General features: G+C 39.5%; 3 protein-coding genes across 4 annotated transcripts; all 3 read right to left on the reverse strand.

Annotated features, from left to right (window-relative positions):
• Positions 1-808: 808 nt before the first annotated feature.
• Positions 809-11,441, reverse strand: LOC137935162 (hsp70-Hsp90 organizing protein 2-like). Of its 2 annotated transcripts, XM_068779845.1 has the most exons (8): positions 11,182-11,441; positions 10,219-10,305; positions 7,403-7,974; positions 3,375-3,660; positions 1,928-2,019; positions 1,721-1,806; positions 1,395-1,618; positions 809-1,317 (listed from the first exon to the last, which is right to left on the reverse strand). In XM_068779845.1, exons 5-8 carry the CDS (start codon positions 1,965-1,967, stop codon positions 1,200-1,202), a joined length of 468 nt encoding a protein of 155 aa, XP_068635946.1. In that variant the 5' UTR covers positions 1,968-2,019; positions 3,375-3,660; positions 7,403-7,974; positions 10,219-10,305; positions 11,182-11,441; the 3' UTR covers positions 809-1,199. The 2 variants fall into 2 exon arrangements, with proteins under 2 accessions (XP_068635946.1, XP_068635945.1); XM_068779844.1 differs by lacking the exons at positions 7,403-7,974; positions 10,219-10,305; positions 11,182-11,441 and adding an exon at positions 4,406-4,741.
• Positions 4,755-7,772, reverse strand: LOC137934276 (pentatricopeptide repeat-containing protein At5g62370). The gene has a single exon (XM_068778557.1). It carries the CDS (start codon positions 7,770-7,772, stop codon positions 4,755-4,757), a length of 3,018 nt encoding a protein of 1,005 aa, XP_068634658.1.
• Positions 11,442-13,719: 2,278 nt separating the features above from the next.
• Positions 13,720-19,074, reverse strand: LOC137934082 (hsp70-Hsp90 organizing protein 3-like). The gene is made up of 6 exons (XM_068778302.1): positions 18,013-19,074; positions 16,374-16,662; positions 14,769-14,854; positions 14,419-14,642; positions 14,215-14,341; positions 13,720-14,058 (listed from the first exon to the last, which is right to left on the reverse strand). The coding sequence occupies exons 1-6, from the start codon at positions 18,904-18,906 to the stop codon at positions 13,945-13,947; spliced, it is 1,734 nt and encodes a 577-aa protein (XP_068634403.1). The 5' UTR covers positions 18,907-19,074; the 3' UTR covers positions 13,720-13,944.
• Positions 19,075-19,222: the final 148 nt, after the last annotated feature.

A 19,222-nucleotide genomic window follows, 5' to 3' on the forward strand; every position in this document is an offset into this window, starting at 1 on the left:
GGCAAAATATTCTCAAATCGTGTGTGAAGGGTTAGGATGCCTGGAAAATAGTTTGACCAAGAGAAACAATCTTTTGGGGTTGAGTTTGGCTTAAATAGAAGGCTCTCCGACGTTAAAAAAATTAGCCATTAGAACTACAAAATGATGTTTTATCTTTTAGCAAAACCAGGTCAAAATAGGTCCAAACATTCTGAAAAAAAAAACATCAAATCCTATTTTTACTAATTAACACAATTATAGGTTACTCACAAAATTTGGGCACCAAATGAGCTCAAAGTGAAGTTCAATAATTAGCCCACACATGTTATCACACAACCGAGCCGACTCCAATGCTAAGGGTCAACTCCTCTCTTCATTTATTCATCTATAAGAATCAAATCTTGTACTAAGAGGTCCAATCTTCATGTTGATTAACTTATAATCGCTTCCTTTTGCTCTTCTGTTATAACAAGGACTTCAGTTCTATAATAAGGGGTCGACTCCTCTGATGGGTTCAATAATAACCTCCTACATAAAAGAGAAGAGGCAGTTATTGATCATTCACTCTTTTTTTCCCCATTGTAAAACACAGCTCAAGTGTGTACTCATCACTCCATTAATGGGGGGCATTGAATGTATTCAATTGTTCAAACATAACTTAAGAGTTTGTTTTAATACCGACCTTCAATGGTGACATTTGACAACCTTCTCTGATTCAATGAAGGACTTCAATTGTGATAAAACTTTGATAGTGATCAGGTCCGTGATAGTGTGAGACATCTTTCTTAGCCCATCTTGCTTATTTTGGCAATGGAACAATCATAACTCTTGAGCATGATCGGTGACCAAACTTTTGGGTGCAAGTGGCTTACTTCAATTTGTTGTTGACAAGAAATAGTTGGATGAAACAAGGGTGGGTTTACCAGTCATACAATGTGTGAAATGGAATACACAGAGAAGCCACCATGGGAAGGAGCTTGATATAGAAGAGGACTTCAAAAACATGCCCCAATCGACGGCAACCATGATCCTTCTGATAAAAAGCGTGCAATGGTAAACATAGAAGTCTCAGATTCACTTTCAACGACGTGATACCCAGGCCACTCCACCTTTCCGCCGTTGACGCGCCGATTAATAATTTTTTTATGTTCACCCCTTTAATCTGTCTCTCTCTCTTATTAAGAAAACTTATTTTGTTCTAAATAACACGAAATTAAAAATTATAGGATCAGAGAGAATGTTCTGGATTTCTGGGTCTTCCATGGCCTTTGCTGCCTATCTTTCAGATCCTCCGGACTGATATCTCCCTTGTTGGTTTTATTTATCTGTTCTATACGTCTGCAATAGAAATCATCAAAAGACACTTCAGCACCAAGTCGAAACCATGAAGAAAAAGAATTATACGTCCACCATACCTTCGCACGCCGTCAGTCAGCTCTTGGTTGCTTGGATCATGCTTTAGGCCCTCTTGGTATGTCTCCAGAGCCTTATCATATTCCTTCATAAAGAACTGGATCGCACCTTTCCTTTTGTACCCCTTTGAGAAAGTCGGATCAAGTTCGATGCACGTTTCAGCATCTTTCAATCCTTCTGGCAAAGCACCCAACTTTGGGTAGCATGCAGCCCGGTTACTATACATCTGTCATCACCACCTCCATTAGAAAGTCTAACAATGTACTTCCTCTGCAAAACACTAAATGGAAGTGGATGGTCTTCACTTCACATAGATATTGATATTTACCCGTGGGTCTTTTGGATTTCTTCTCAAAGCTTCAGTATAATGCTTCACAGTTTCAGGATACTTCTGCTGCTTAAAATACTCATTGCCTGCATGTCAACAAAAAATTTTGCATCAACAACAACAAACCTAATACAACTCCATCTTATAAAAACCACTGCCCAATTGTCAGAACTTCAACAAAATCCAAACGGATTAGGGGTAAGTTACCAATTGTAGCTAGAAAAGCAGTTACCGCTGCAGCCACCATGCAGATAAATGAGTAAACGCAAAAGCCAGTAAGTACCAGAAAAAGAGGCACCCTGTTCCAAATTGTTGCACATTAACAAGATTGAAATTAGGCACATCCAAAAATAACCAAGTAGATTCCACACCCAGCTACATAAAACCTTGACAAGTAGAGCAGAAAATGCACTATGCACATCAGTAGAATGTAGTTGAAGTTGGTTAAATCTCGAAATCTATAGACCTCTCTCAAAGAATGTTAACTCAGTAGACCAAAATTGGGTTACACATGCACTGTAAGGATAACATGGACACTCACCAAGTATAGTTCCAGTGCAGCTAGTCAGATAAACAGCTGCTGCTCATCAAGGGTTGTTTCAGTAACAATGAGAATGAGGATTCTATTAAGAGATCTCCCAAATGAATGCTTATCATCAAGTTAGTACATGTGAAATTACAACAACATGTGTCTAGCAAGAAACACCCATCACTCAGTAATTAGTTAAGCTCCAAGTAGGATCAGCAGCTGCTGATGAAACTCATACAACGAGATCACTGCAAATCTTTTTTATTATCTCTCAGTTTTGTGGCTTGGCTAACCCCCACCCCCCACCCCCCCAAACCAACACACACACACACATGTTTTTGCCCTTTTTGGGCCCTGTCAATGAATTGCCTGTTCTAAGTGCTTTCAAAGAATAAAAAGACCGACCGGTGCCTATAATCTAAAGGTTTAGGGGGTTGAGAACTACTGGATCTTGATTCTATGATCAAGGTGCATTGAATTCAGAAAACCTGCACATGTGTCCATAGTGTAGGTGTAAAAGAGATGTATGTTAGCTCAAGAAATTTGATTGCGTGAGTTTCGCATCAAACATATGTTGTCAACCTATTTATCCTAATTTTGGTATGAAAACGAGTTGCCTAGCTCAGTTTGATGTTCTCGGATCCACATCTAAGTCATAGACCTACCAACTTGACCTGTGCATTCATAAGCAATTGAGCTTTTAGTAATTTTTTTGTTACTATTTGCATAAATAATTGAAGCCCAAGTTCTGGTAAGATCACACAGTTTATCATTAATTACTATAAAAAAGAACCAACCATGCAAATCAAATGCCATTGCACGTGTAAGAAATTTTCTTACTAGTACTTCCGCCTCATGTGTGTGTGTATATATATAAGTATGTTTATATAATGCATGTGTTCGTTGTGTGACAATGAGTGCAAATATATAATGTGAACCAACAAGGCAAAATCACACAATTACCGCAGAAGCAAAATTAGTAAACTAGAAGCCCTTATTAAATGTTACATAGTATCAAGGGAAGAAAAAAGAGATGAAACTACACAAAATTACAGAAATGGGTTAAGCAATTGATCAGGACAGTCAAACAATGCATACAGCAAATAGACCTTGAAAAATATTTACCTTTCTCTCGCTCCTCATCAGCTAATTTAGGATCAAAGTACTCCTGTTGTTCTAACTCCTTTGCTCTCTCTGCTTCATTGAGCTTCTTTAGTGTATCAGGGTTGCGGTGCTCAGTAAGGGCTTTCTGGAAAGTTTCAATAGCTGGCTCATAGTCCTTAGAGCATTTGGCAAGTTTGACCAAGGCTGTTCCTTTCCTTGTCAATGCTCTAGAGATCATTTTAAAGTCTGACCGAAGCTCTCTACCCCTTTCAACAGCTTTATCACAATCCTTGATGCATTCATCATGCTGAAACACAGTAGTAAATAGCTTTAACTCTAGTATAAACCAGAAAAAGAGGCACCCTAGCTACCTCAAAATGGCCACTAATATGGTATAACCATTCTGATCCAATTTTGATCGGCAGACCAAGAGCTTAGCCATTGATCATGAGTTCCCTTTTCCAAATTGTTGCACATTAACAAGATTGGAATTAGGCACATCCAAAAATAACCAAGTAGATTCCACACCCAGCTACATAAAACCTTGACAAGTAGAGCAGAAGATGCACTTTGCGCATCACTAGAAGTCAGTTAAATCTCGAAAACTATAGACCACTCTCAAAGAAGGTTAACTCAGTGCTGCTAATCAGACAAACAGCTTCTGCTCATCAAGCGGTTTTTTTGGTAACAACAAGAGCAAGGATTCCATTAAGAGATCTCCCAAATGAGTGCTTATCATCAAGTTAGTGCATGTGAAATTACAGTAACATGTGTCTAGCAAGAGACGTCCATCACTCAGTAATTAGTTATGATCCAAGTAGGATCAGCAGCAGCCGATGAAGCTCATACAGTGAGATCACTGCAAATCTTTTTTCTTCTTTTTTTATTAGCTTTCAGTTTTGTGGCTTGGATCTGCCAGCTGGTCCGACCAGTTTTCTTGGATTAAACAGTTTTTAAGAATGAAATAAATTTATAAAGGCCGTATAAATTCACTTTCTGAAGATAACTCCTTACTATTTCTAGCCAAAACCAAGGTTATGACTGACCCTCACCTTATCTAATCACCACCACCTTGAAAGGATTTGGAGAAAGACAAATTTCTAAAGCACCTGCCTTCGTGGACCTTCAGCGCCGACCCTCTGCAGCCTCCTTCACCAGATCCAACGATGCCAGTGACCGACGAAGCCAGTCAAATACCCCCAGTGCCACTGCAAAACCTCGTGCTGCCTCAAACTTAAGATGCAGAGAAAAACCACACCCTCTGCCGTTGCATCCGGACCTTCAATTAGCAAATCCAAGATGAAATTCTTTGCCACCAGCACTTTATCCTTTGCATAATCTAGAGTTTTTCTTTTCTTTTTCTTTGCCAATCATATCAAACACAGATAGCTCCACAAAAAGCTAGCTCTCATGAAAAACAATATTATCTTGAACTGGTAAACCCAAGCTGAACCCATTCATCAATATCTTCTTTGTACTCTCATCTAGTGTCTTTCCCTTTTTGAAAACTGTATCACATACTCTGTAAACCTCCTCTAACCTGTTCTCTTCACTTAGAATCAAAAGCAATCTGTTATAACTGAAACTACTTGGTACATAACCATGATCAATCAGCTCGTCAAAAAGATTGAGAGTGAAGTCACTAGGATTTTGACGCTCAAAGAAGCATTCAAGTAATTTACTGTATGAAGTCCTGTTGGGGATAAGGCCCCTCTTTTGCATACATTGTGAAACAGATAAAGCCTCCAGTTCTCTTCCTCCGGTGCAAAGACCCTTAATGAGCGAGTTATATGCACCTTTATCAGGAATACATCCACTTCTGTTCATCACATTGAATAGCTGAACTGCTTGATCAAAGTCACCAAATCTGTTGTGCCCATTAATGAGAATAGTGTAAGTGACTTGATTTGGCCAGCTACCATCTTTCAGCATCAACGCTAGAAGCTTGTATGCATCCTCCATCCTTTTCTCCCTACAAAATCCATTCATAATTGCATTATATATACGTATGTCAGGAGTCATATCAGAATCTATGATCATTTGCAGTATCTTTAGAGCGACATCAATGGACCCTTGAGAACTGAGAGAAAGAATGTCTTGCATTTCCATTGGAACTGCTGTCGTTCGAGGTAACAAACTGAAAAGCCTCTGTTTGGCTTTCTGGTATCTTCTAGTAATAAGAGGGTCTCTCACACGAGTACGTGTAATATTTCGGCAAAGCCCACTGATCAATGATCCATACGTTTGCAGCTGGGGCTCGATCTGATTTTCACCCATCAGATTGACCAAGTTGAAGGCAAAAATAATATCTCCTTTCCTACAGAATTGATTGATCAAAATAGTGTATAAAATAGTGTTCGGTAAAAACCCATCATCCAACATTTTCATAAGATATCGGCATCCCTTCTCAATCATGTTTTTCTTAATCAATCCATTTATAAGGGCACAATAAGTAGGCAAATTGGGTAGGAAACCATCCTCTACCATGGCATCGAATAGATTGCAAGCATCAATGGCTCTTCCATTTTTGGCATAGCCATTAATCAACGTTGTATATATGATCTCATCCGGCATAATCCCTGCTTCTAACATTCTCTTGAACATAAAATTTGCTTCCTGCAATCTTCTCTCATCACATAAAGTACTAATTATTGTATCATAAATAGCAACTGTAGGCTCTATTCTGCTCTCAATCATCTGATAGAATAAACTAAGAGCCAAATCTATGTTTCCATGTTTGCAGTAAGCATCAATTACAATTAAATAAGTTGCTGCGTCCGGGAAAGCCCCTCTGCTGCACATCAGACTCATCAATGACCCGGTATCCAAACTCGGGTTCTTCTCGAGAAAACATCTAAGTAATGCATTATATGTAGAAATTAGAGGCTTACAGCCATGGGCCACCATTCTATCTAGGAAAAGACATGCAATGTTGGCCTTCCCTTCTGCACAAAAGGCATTTATAAGAATATTGAACACCACCTTGGCAGGAACAACATTACTGCCCACTATTTGATTGAACAGGTAGTCAACTTCTTTCTGCGTGGTACCCGTCTCTGTGGAACAAGTCAATCTAGAAATCACTGATGAGTCTATATTACATCCATGCATGGCAATGGCCTTCAATACCTTGAGGGCTAAAATTGGCTCCTGATCTTTTTTGAATCTTTTAATTAGCCGTAGAAACATTAAATGGTCAGGAATCACACCACAATTAAGCATCTTATCAAACAGCTGGTCTGCCTCATTTAGCCTATTCTCTCTGCTGAGTGTAGAAATCAAAGTAGTGTAGCAATGGACATTGGGAACTAACTTACAACTGATCATGGTGTCAAAAAGTTCCAAAGCACAATCAAGCTTTCTATCCTTACAGTACCAAAACATCATGATAGAGTAAGTTACAACGTTAGGGTCAACCCCATTCTCCACCATCTGATGGAAAATTTCCCAACTGGAATCCACATTACCCAATCTGAGAAACCCATAAATCAAAGTGTTGTATACGTAGCTGTCAAGGCCACACCCTTTCTCTTGCATTCTTCGGAAAACTTTTATTGCCTTTTCCATCTTTCCTTCCTTACAATATCCATACATGAGGGAAGTGTACATAGGACGACTCGGAGCAAAACCATGTGAGTCCATTGTGCCACATAGGTTCTCTGCATCCTCAATTCTCCTAAGCATGCAGAAAGTATGGACCAGTGATTTGTATAAGTGGAGTGAAGGCTGAGTCCCAGTACTAACCATAACATTAAACACATAAACAGCCTCGTCCACTCTTCTCTCCGAACAAAGACCATCAATCAGATGATTATAAGTGGAGAAATCAGGAAGAATGCCAAGCTCAAACGTTTGGGAAAATATATCAATGGCTTGTGAGAATTGTTTAACCATGCAGAGCTCACATATCAAAAAATTGTACCCAGGTTTACAAGGCAAATAACCCATTTGGACAACTTGCTTCAAACACTTTTCTGCTTGAGTTAATTTCCCTGATTTACAATAACAAACTATCATACAGTTCAGTATAAAAGGATCAGGATCAATACCTCTATTAGTGATGGCATGAAAATAAAGCTCTTCAGCCCTTTGCGATTGACCAGTCCTCACAAGGGTATGCAATGCATTATAAGTGACAGAGTTGGGATCCAGACCATGGGAAGCCGCAAAACTGATGGTAGGAATCACATCAGGAAGAGAACAGTAACTGACAACACGTGCTATGACTTCATGTGCAGCAGAGAGGTTGCCTCGGGCAATCAAGCATTGTACAAGAGAAATGCAGCGCTCCCGGTGCTTGCTGGTAGAGGATTGTGAAGCATCAATTGGCAAAGGACAAGTAGTAGCAGTTTGGATTTTAGCCTTTTGGATAGAAGGCTTGGGGATAGAGCATAGGAGACAATATCTCTTTACTCCCATTTCAGGAACAAAAATAGTTCATTCCCAATTTCTTTTTTAGAAATGGATCTACTGGAAGCAAAATGAGAAGTTTAGAACGTCCAGAGGTTTAAAGCGCTTTAGATGTAGGACTCAGCCGATTATATAAGAAAATGGATTGAAGTGAATGTTGATATGGAATCTGATAAATCCCTCGATGCTGGTCACATTCTGTAACCATCTCCTGAAAAAAAAAAAAAAAAAAAAAAAAGAAGAAGAAGAGAGAAAATGAAGCAATCAGTAGCTTAAAAAGGATGACCGTCGCCAAATATGCAGTGAAATAGTAGCTTATAATCTTTGTTAGCCATTCAGACAGGTTTAAAAGCCAAAATTGTAGAAGCTGCTATGTTTGCTAAACAGAAGATAAAGAAGAGAAGTATAAAATCGTTCATGACCTAGTCGGTACAACATATTTCTCTCAACAGCTCGTCCCTCTTCTGAAGAAAATGGCAAAGAATAAAGCATCGTTAATGCCCCTGGTTGGAAATTTATATCCCAGGAAAAGCTAGAAATGTTTTTCCTAGGATATACATTTCCAAGAAACCTTCAGTATAAAATCCTATGTTTTACAAGGAATTTTACATGAAGAATTTTAAAGTTTCCTTATAGCTATTTAGTGCATTTTCCAAAGAAATAAATGAAAATTATTAATCAGTCTCATAAAATTAGCTGGAAAAAGGAAGATTTTGAGAAACTAATTGGTGGAAACTCATTTTGTAGCATAAGTCTGAAAATTAAACAGAATAAAGGACACCACAGAAATATAAAAAAGAGAGTAAATTAACGACTCTGCATAAAACATTGAATCTCAACAAATAAACAAGCTACCTGAAAATGAAACTGAGGAAAAAGAGTCCCATGGGAATGTCCAGTTAAAAAATTGTAAAGATGATAAAAGGAAGAAAAAAGAAGGAAGCAAGGCAAATGGGGTTGATTTGAAGGGAGGAAGGTGCTGCGATCCTTCACTTAGCAAAAAAAATGTTTAGCATGGGTCCCCAGTATCAAAGCAGTCTACATAGGAAGATGAGATTGTTGTGTCCATACTCTCCCATGAGCTCACTTACCACTGTTGTGGCTTATGCTGGGGATGTAACTGGATTCAGGCATTTCTACAAACAGTTATGGTTCCTTTCATAAACCAGCGGTTTGCTAAGATGGGACTTAAGTAAGCCAATGCTTTTTCAGAGTATAAGTGAACCAGTATTTCATCTAACCTGGAAAAGACAACAATATTTCATGGCGGATTCACTATTTTAAGATAATTTATTGGTCGTTTCAGCCACTTCTGGAATGGACGAAGACTAGGGGTAGCATCGACCCGAGCCGAGCCCAAACATGCCTATGTTCGACCCGAACTTGATTTAAATATTTCGAACTCGAGCTCGAGCCCAGTCCAGCCTCGAGCCTAAAATTGTTATCGAGCTTAAGACCAATAATTTTAACCGAGTTCGAGCCAAGCTCGAGCTTCAACATACATTAAAAAAAAAAACTTTTCAGCTTGGTTATATGATTGTATTCAATATCTTGGTATTTCAGATTAGGAGCTGCTATACTACATGCCAGTGGGGTAACAGAACTAGTTTGAGTATCTGCAGAAATGCAGCAAGCAATAGAAATGCAGGAAACTAGAAAACTTTACCTCTGACTATTACAGTATCCTCAGGGAAAACTAGGACTCTGCTTTAAAAACACTAAAACCTGAAATAGCCTCTCTCTCTCATATCAGTTGGGTAAGAATTTGAGGATGACAAACTCTTCAAACAATGAAGAACTAACCAAATATTATATTTAGAATTTTTTTTTTGCAAACTCAGGAGACAAAACTAACAGTTCTTACATGCTCAAGGCATCCCATATAAAAAACTTCAACCAGAATATAAATTTCTAGAATCCTTATGGAGACTAAATGTATTGGGTTATTGACCAAGTTCTTACTAGGACATTCCCAGATTCCAGAAAATGCAAATGAAATCCCCAAGTTATTTAGAAAATCACTTGGACCTTGCAAGAAGATTACTGAATGAGTAATACTGTAAACATAAGGTGGGCTAAATCACTTGAGTTGCCAACTAGTTACTGGACCATGGATATGAGGATGCGGTGTATATAAGACAATATATCTTATAGAGAACCTTCATAGACAAACTGTAAAATATTTTTGTTCTCTTGAACAAAGGTACCAACAACATGTATCAGGAGTTTGGTGTATAAGACTTCAGCCATCAGAAATAAGTAATAATAAGAGCTGAAGTTACAGAAATTTGGAGTTGATCACATGCTATACAAATATTTAAAACAACTCTAGATTCATCATTAATCTTCATGCATAAATGAAATAACAGTGTAAATAATCAGCTCATAAAATTTGTGTTAATAAAGAACAAAAATTTGCAGATGCATTTTACAAATTCTAGGAAAAGGGACTTACAACCCAAGATGGCATCAAAGGCCTACGGCTTGTGGCTTGCGTGATAAGGGAAACAGAAGACGTCCCTCAAAGCCCTTAGAACGATCCCTACGTTTACAAATTACCAGAAGCTCTTAGCTACTCTACCATAAAGGCTAAGTGGTCAGTAAACAGATACTTAGTAACTAAGATGTCTAAATAGCAAACTTTGCTGCAACAGGAGATTTCTTGCCAATTCTACCATCCAATCTCTTGTTTCTCATTCTAAAAGAAAGGTAGGACTCTCATCCAATGAAAAAACAAAGTTGTAGATCAAACAAGGTGCATTTGCCAATTCTCTTTATTGTTTTGCATACTCTACCATAATTAAACAAAGAAAGTTCTCAATTTTTTTTTCTCCTTTGATCCTCAACCATATGATATTGAGAATATATAGTGTTGATAGTTAACTATACAGGGTTTCCACAAATCCTTTAGCAAGCCAGCATGCACTCTTTATTTATCTTCATATTAAGTAAGGGCCTACAACACCATGAAAAAGAGTATATACTGGGCTCTAGAAGAGCCCTTCTCCTCCATCGTACAGAGGAATCTATAGTTTCTTACATGACAAACAGAAAGTTATTCATTCTCAGTGCCCTCTTACAACAGACTAACTTCTTCATGTTCAGAATTCAAGAAGCATGTTGTTGCTTTCACTTAAAGAAAAAACTTAATACTATAATCTTTCAATGGTTCTTGCTGAGTCACTACCACGTCCAATTCCTCCTCACGTTATTCAATTAACCCCAAAGAAGAGAATGAAGCTTCTTCCCAATAACAATGTTACTTAAATTAGTGCAAAAAAAAGAACTTCAGACCAAAACATTTCCAAAAGCCTTTCCAAGAATGAAGGAGCGCTGCTGAAACAAAGCGAGAGTTAGAGCTTTTGTATGGTTAGAACGGCGACGAAAACAAAAACAGAAGATTAAATAAAAATCGTACCTCCTTCCGTCGGACCGTCGCTTTCGTCTCGTCGGCGAGGAAGAACTTCGGATGAAGAAATTGAAGAGGAAGAAATAACAGAGGAAGAAATCGTAGACGAAGAAATCGAATAGTCCGAGACAGAGAGTAAGGAATCGAAGAGGGAGAGGGAAAACGAGGGATATGAAGACCAAAATCTCCCATTTCAGATGAATCCCCGTTGACGGACAGCGATTTTGATCAATAATCCACGATTTCCGTGAGAAAATCGCATGGAAATGGCAGAGACGGAATGGAAGAGAGTCCCGCGACGCGACTCTCTTCTCGGTCCCGAGACTCCCGAAATCCCAAATCCCCCGATCTCGAGCTCGGCTCGAATACCGAATCGAACCGAGCAGGCCCCGAGCCGAACTCGAGCTACTAACGAGCCGGTTCGCTTCGAAACCACCCTAAGTCGAAGACCCATACCAGAAAGTTGCCACGTGCATACAACAGTGCCTAATAGGCACATAATGCTCTTACTATTAAAAACTGAAGAAATAAATCAAATGTTTAGCATGGGTCCCCAGTATCAAAGCAGTCTACATAGGAAGAAGAGATTGGTGTGTCCATACTCTCCCATGAGCTCACTTACCACTGTTGTGGCTTACTCTGGGGATGTAACTTGATTCAGGCATTTCTACAAACAGTCATAGTTCCTTTCATAAACCAGCGGTTTGCTAAGATGGGACTCAAGTAAGACAATGCTTTTTCAGAGTATAAGTGAACCAGTATTTCATCTAACCTGAAACGCTCGCATTCTAATCAGCTAATTCGTGTTCTCAGCCAAAAACGACAGCCCCGTTAAAGATTGAAGGACGAATTGTTTAGGATTTCTTGTTCTAAGTTGAGAGCAACCGGGAACAGAAACATAGTGGCCAGTAAGATTACATCTCTACGAATACAGAATGGAAAAAGACTGAAGAAATTATTCTAGTAATCGCACGAACATAGATCCACCTTGGGAAATTACGAAATTATTTTCATTCTCTTCAAATTTCACTAATTACATTTATCTCTATTTTTGAGACTGAAGAGAAAGAACATGCCCATGTTATTCACTCTATTTAGGAGAAGCCAACTGAAATGAAACGATGATCAGAGAGGAATAAACAAAGAATGAATTCATTTCCTTTTGATGTTCATCTCTCTGACTCTTCTACCTATAAAGGTCCATTCGATTGATCAATCTGATCTCAGTCTCGGCGACAACGCTGGTAATAGTCTCCGTTGCCTTTGCTGCCTTTCTCTTCTCCCAGGAGGTCCATCCATTTTCATTTTATGAGGCAAAGTATGGATTTCCTAGTTGGTTGTCAGGTAATGAGAGACGGCTTCTTCAATTACCTTCACCTGCTTCTCGCGCGAACCTGGTGGTGGCGCAGGATGGGTCCGGCAACTTCAGGACCATCAGGGAAGCAATGGATGCAGTCGGAATGAGAAAAAAGGAGCGGGAGGATGGGTCCGGCAACTTCAGGACCATTCATCAGCTGCCATGGACCTTGAATTTTGAATAATTATGCCAATTTTTCGCAGCTGTAATGGTGTTCTTCCGGTGGCTTGGAGGTCTTCTTACGTAGACGAAAGAGTTTTGAATAACAACTGCTGCATTACCAAAGATGAAATCTACTGTATCGTAAATTTCAGTCCTTGTAAAATTGGTCGTGAGAGTGGGCGTACAGCGTATCTCGGTATCCTTCGTATCCGCATTGATAGAAGACCGCTTGATCCATTGCTTCCCGCTCCTTTTTCTCATTCCAGCTGCATCCATTGCTTCCCTGATGGTCCTGAAGTTGGCGGACTCATCCTGCGCCACCACCAGGTTTACGCGAGAAGCAGGTGAAGCTAATTGAAGAAGCCGTCTCTCATTACGTGACACCCAACTAGGAAATCATACTTTGCCTCATAAAATGAAAATGCAGGGACCTCGTGGGAGAAGATAGTACGAGGTAACAGAAAGGCAGCAAAGACAAGGGAAACTATGACCTGACCAGCTTTGTCGGCGAGACTGAGATCAGATTGATATATCGAAGGAACCTTTATAGGTAGAATAGGAGAAGAGTAGGTAGAATAGGAGAAGAGTAGAGAGAGATGAACATCAAAAGGAAATGAATTCATTCTTGGTTGTCCACACAAACCCCGTTACCCACCAAACTCATTACATACATCTCTTGCCCACATAACTTCTAACCAAAATCTGTTCATGTGACCTATTTCTTTCAAACTTCACGTTGCATGACGAAAGAATAACATGAAAGGCAGATTACTAGGTGAGGAATCAAACGAAGGAAAGAACTCCCTTCACCCTCGGACCTGAAATTCCTACCACATGATACTTGATAGACAACTTTGCAAGGTATCTAGTAAACCCAAATAACATGAGAAAATCTGTTTCGTACAGTAGGCTTTCACTGTTTCCCCTCTGAATCACATCAAGCATTACGTAATATCGACCACAATGATTGATCAAACCTCGTTTTAGCTCCGTGAAACTGGGGACCATATTCTGGTAAAAAAACGATAGTGAAGGAAGAGCCTTTCGAATTTCCACCAACGTACAGAAAAAAACACTCTTACAAGGAAGAAATCAGATACTGTTGAAAAGGTCAAATCATTAAATCAACCAAGATCCCACGAATAATGTGTATAGTTCACCATTGCACTCCAAAATTTCAAATTTCAAAGATCATGTGTTGTCTAAATACACTCGTCTAGGCAAGGAACACTATGATTTTCTAGAATTCCGTCCTATCTAAGCTGGACTATCCCTGCACTCACCAACTTCTGAATCTTGTGCATCACCTCAGGATTCTTGAGATGTTTCTGTGCGGACTTGGGGTTCTCCTGGAAGTCTACTAATACCTGCCACATCAAAAAAAATTTAGCACAGAAACATTTCTTATTCTTTTATTAAGAACAAAAAAAAAAAAAACTAGTAGCACATAATCGATATAAGCAGTCCTTAATGGCCAACACTGAACCTGAGAAAAGAGACTATCGCTCACCCCATATACATACCTGTCTCATTATAGGATCAGAGAGAATGTTCTGGATTTCAGGGTCTTGCATGGCCTTTGCCTGCCTTTCTTTCAGATCCTCCGGACTGATATCTCCCCTGTTGGTTTTATTTATCTGTTGTATACATCTGCAATAGAAATCATCAAAAGACACATCAGCATCGAGTCGAAACCATGAAGAAAAAGAATTATGCATCCACCATACCTTCGCACACCGTCAGTCAGCTCTTGGTTGCTTGGATCATGCTTTAGGCCCTCTTGGTATGTCTCCAGGGCCTTATCATATTCCTTCATAAAGAACTGGATCGCACCTTTCCTTGTGTACCCCTTCGAGAAAGTTGGATCAAGTTCAATGCACGTTTCAGCATCTTTCAATCCTTCTGGCAAAGCACCCAACTTTGTGTAGCATGCAGCCCGGTTACTATACACCTGTCATCAGCACCTCCATTAGAAAGTCTAACAATGTAATTCCTCTGCAAAACACTAAATGGAAGTGGATGGTCTTCACTTCACAGGGCGAATTGACAGAGACATTAAATAGATATTGATATTTACCCGTGTGTCTTTTGGATTTCTTCTCAAAGCTTCAGTATAATGCTTCACAGCTTCAGGATACTTCTGCTGCTTAAAATATTCATTGCCTGCATGTCAACAAATTTTTTTACATCAACAACAACAAGCCTAATACAACTCACATCTTTTAAAAACCACTGCCCAATTGTCAGAACTTCAACAAAATCCAAACGGATTAGGGGTAAGTGACTAATTGTAGCTAGAAAAGCAGCTACCGCTGTAAATGAGTAAACGCAAAATTTGGCCACTAATATGGTATAAGCATTCTGATCCAATTTTGATCGGCAGACCAAGAGCTTAGCCATTGATCATGACTTCCCTATTCCAAATTGTTGCACATTAACAAGATAGGAATTAGGCACATCCAAAAATAACCAAGTAGATTCCACACCCAGCTACATAAAACCTTGACAAGTAGAGCAGAAAATGCAGCATGCGCATCAGTAGAATGTAGTTGAAGTTGGTTAAATCTCGAAATCTATAGACCTCTAGACCAAAATGGGGGTACACATGCACTGTAAGGATAACATGGACACTCACAAAGTATAGTTCCAGTGCTGCTAGTCGGATAAACAGCTGCTGCTCTTCAAGGGTTTTTTCAGTAACAATGAGAACGAGGATTCTATTAAGAGATCTCCCAAATGAGTGCTTATCATCAAGTTAGTACATGTGAAATTACAACAACATGTGTCTAGCAAGAAACATCCATCACTTGGTAATTAGTTAAGCTCCAAGTAGGATCAGCAGCTGCTGAAGAAACTCATACAGCGAGATCACTGCAAATCTTTTCTATAATCTCTCAGTTTGAGCCCCCACCCAAAACCAACACACACACACACACATATATGTTTTTGCCCTGTCAATGAATTGCCTGTTCTAAGTGCTTTCAAAGAATAAAAAGATCGACTGGTGCCTATAATCTAGAGGTTTGGGGGGTTGAGAATTGCTGGATCTTGATTCTATGATCAAGGTGCATTGAATTCAGAAAACCTGCACATGTATCCATAGTGTAGGTGTAAAAGAGATGTATGTTAGCTCAAGAAATTTGATTGCGTGAGTTTCACATCAAACATATGTTGTCAACCTATTTATCCTAATTTTGGCATGAAAACGAATTGCCAAGCTCAGTTTGATGTTCTCGGATCCACATCTAAGTCATAGACCTACCAACTTGAGCTGTGCATTCATAAGCAATTGAGCTTTTAGTAATTTTTTTGTTACTATTTGAATAAATAATTGAAGCCCAAGTTCTGGTAAGATCACTCAGTTTACCATTAATTACTATAAAAAAGAACCAACCATGCAAATCAAATGCCAGTGCACGTGTAAGAAATTTTCTTACTAGTACTTCCACCTCACGTGTGTGTGTGTATATATAAGTATGTCTATATAATGCGTGTGTTCGTTGTGTGATGATGAGTGCAAATATATAATGTGAACCAACAAGTAGAAGCCCTTATTAAACGTTACATAGTATAAAGGAAAGAAAAAAGAGATGAAACCACACAAAATTGCAGAAATGGGTTAAGCAATTGATCAGGACAGTCAAACAATGCATACAGCAAATAGACCTTGAAAAATATTTACCTTTCTCTCGCTCCTCATCAGCTAATTTAGGATCAAAGTACTCCTGTTGTTCTAACTCCTTCTTTGCTCTCTCTGCTTCATTGAGCTTCTTTAGTGTATCAGGGTTGCGGTGCTCAGTAAGGGCTTTCTGGAAAGTTTCAATAGCTGGCTCATAGTCCTTAGAGCATTTGGCAAGTTTGACCAAGGCTGTTCCTTTCCTTGTCAATGCTCTAGAGATCATTTTAAAGTCTAACCGAAGCTCTCTACCCCTTTCAACAGCTTTATCACAATCCTTGATGCATTCATCATGCTGAAACACACAAGTAAATAACATTAACTCTAGTATAAACAGTACCAAAAGATGTTATCAACACAAGACCCCCTTTTTTTTAAAAAGCATACAAGGATAACTTTGAACAGAACTAACACATATTGCACATTCCTCTATCTCGTAACTTCCTGATAGGAATGCAACCATCCATAAAAGAAGAGCTTTATGCATAATTTCATATCGTCAATGCACATAGGATTGTAACAAAAATTTATAATTGTTATAAAAGTTGATCATTTTCATGATACACCTTTTTGAACTCAGTCACTGTCTTCCTTGAGAAGAAAATTCTAATCCACAATCAGTGTTAGAGGTCTTATACAACATGGATACTGTTATGATATACAAGTAGGTAAAAATTTAAGTCAGAAACAATCTTTCATTTTATGAGTTACTCATTTGTCTACTTCTGATTTTCTCCATCATTCTTCTCTCTCTCTTCCCCTTAAACCTTTTCTTTCCTTCTTATTGCCTTATCCACATCACCCCTATCAGTTCTTTCATCCTCATCCCTCCCATTTGTTCAACTCTGCTAGATGTATGGGTGTAACAGAATGACTATAAGCTCATGGTCAGCCAGCTGTGAAGGATGGATAACCAATAGGGCAGTCGATACAAGATAAAAAAAATGGAGAAAGAAGGGTACAACTTGCAAGAAAGACAACAGGAGGAAAATTCTAGATTTTCTGCTGACAAGCTTATCGACATAGCATGTCAGGCAAGTGTTACTTCAACCAGCCTTCTTATGTGTAAATTTTTTTGGGCTTATTCACAATGAGATATTATTACAGCTCCCAATGTTTTGTTCTCTGTCCCTCCGTTTGGCATGGCCCGGTTGGTAACAACTGTAAGCAGTATGTGCATAAAAAAATATAAAAAAAGATAAAAACCTACTGTAAGTAGCATGTTTGATATCTGAGAAACTGTATTTGTTTACCACTATACCAATCATTATTACTCAACCTCGAAAGATAGCCCCCCTCCCCAACGTCAGATCATATAAACCAAGAAATCACATTATAGTGTACAAAATAAAACCCATTGGGAAAAAATATTGACTTTGCATCACTCTTAGCTTGAGAGAATCATCTGCTCTCCATTCAAATTTTTTTAAGTATGCAGCGACTAGTATCAAGACGGACACTGGCAGCCTCAATCCAGAAAAACAAGCAACGGTGTTGTGGAGATTATTGACAAAGAGCAACAAGCAGTGTAACAATGATCACCAGAAACATCACTAATAATTCTCATAGGGAAATAATAGATTTTTCTTTCGACAAGAGCATCCAATTCCAATAAATTTTTTGAAAGAAAGGAGAAAAAATTTACCTTCCCCATTTCCAAGTAAACTGCCGCCCTGTTAGTGAGAAAGGAGATATCCCCATCGTCCAACTCCAAAGCCTTCGTGTAATGCTGAATTGCTGCCTCAAAGTCCTTCTTCTTATATGCCAAGTTTCCGGCTTCCTTCTCTTTCTGAGCAGTAGCCTTCCTCACCCTAGTATCCTTCTCCTCCTCGGATATGCCCATAGGCTCCGGCTCAGGTTCAGGTTCCTTGGGCTTCTCCGGCTCCTTTTCCGGTTTCCTCGCTTCAGGAGGCATCACTTCCGACATCGGCACATCCCTCTCCATCTCCTCGGGCGCCGCCGTCTTCATCTTAACATTCAGCAAAACCCCCAATACCTGCATCATCCTCTGGTCCTGCAAGTACTTGTTCAAATTGTTAGGGTTTCGCTGTAAATCCTGTATCATCATCAGAAAATCCGGTTGCTGCAAGTAAGCCCGAGTGGCGGGATCGGCAGTAAGTTTGGCCCAAACATCCGGCCCTTGGAACATATTACCAAACGAATCAGACGGAGGGGTGCTGGCCCGGGCGGCGGCCGACTGCGCATCGGCAAGGCCAGATTTAAGCGCCTCGTTGTTGGGGTCGAGCTCGAGACCCTTATTGTAGGAAGAAACAGCCTCCTCGTAGTTACCAAGGCCGAGGTGAGCAGCTCCGAGACGGCTGTACCCTTTGGACCAGTCAGGCTTCAACTGAACAGTCTTCTGCGCATCCGTTAGCGCTTCGGAGTACTTGTGCAGTGACGCATAAGCAGCAGAGCGGTTGGAGTAGAGGATGTGATTAGAGGGCGCCAGATCAATGGCCTCCGTGAAGAATCGCACGGCGTCGTCGAACTTGCCTGCGGAGAATGCAGCGTTACCTTTGGCTTTCGCCTCGTCAGCCATTGACGTTCCGGCGAATCAACGATCTATTATCCCGGCTTACGAGCAAGAAACGAATTCGAGAAGAAGGTAGGAAAAGAGTGATGACGACGTGAAGCGAGCAGCCCGCGAGGTTTATGTAGAATCGTGAAAAAGCTATGAATGACGCCTACTAGAGACTTCCATCCGAGAGTCAGGTTCTAGAAACCATGAATTTGAGTAATGCATTATCAAAGTTGAATTGCCTAATTAGATGCAAAACAATCATGATACACAGTTAATAGGATTTATGTTAATCACTAAATTCGTTTTAGGAAAAAAGAAGTGACCAGGAGAAGCA

Source organism: Aristolochia californica, unplaced genomic scaffold, assembly GCF_029961685.1.
Source record: "Aristolochia californica isolate CCGP_79_NKW_82.1479 unplaced genomic scaffold, dmAriCali1.0.hap1 SCAF_6, whole genome shotgun sequence".
Classification (NCBI taxonomy): Eukaryota; Viridiplantae; Streptophyta; class Magnoliopsida; order Piperales; family Aristolochiaceae; genus Aristolochia; species Aristolochia californica.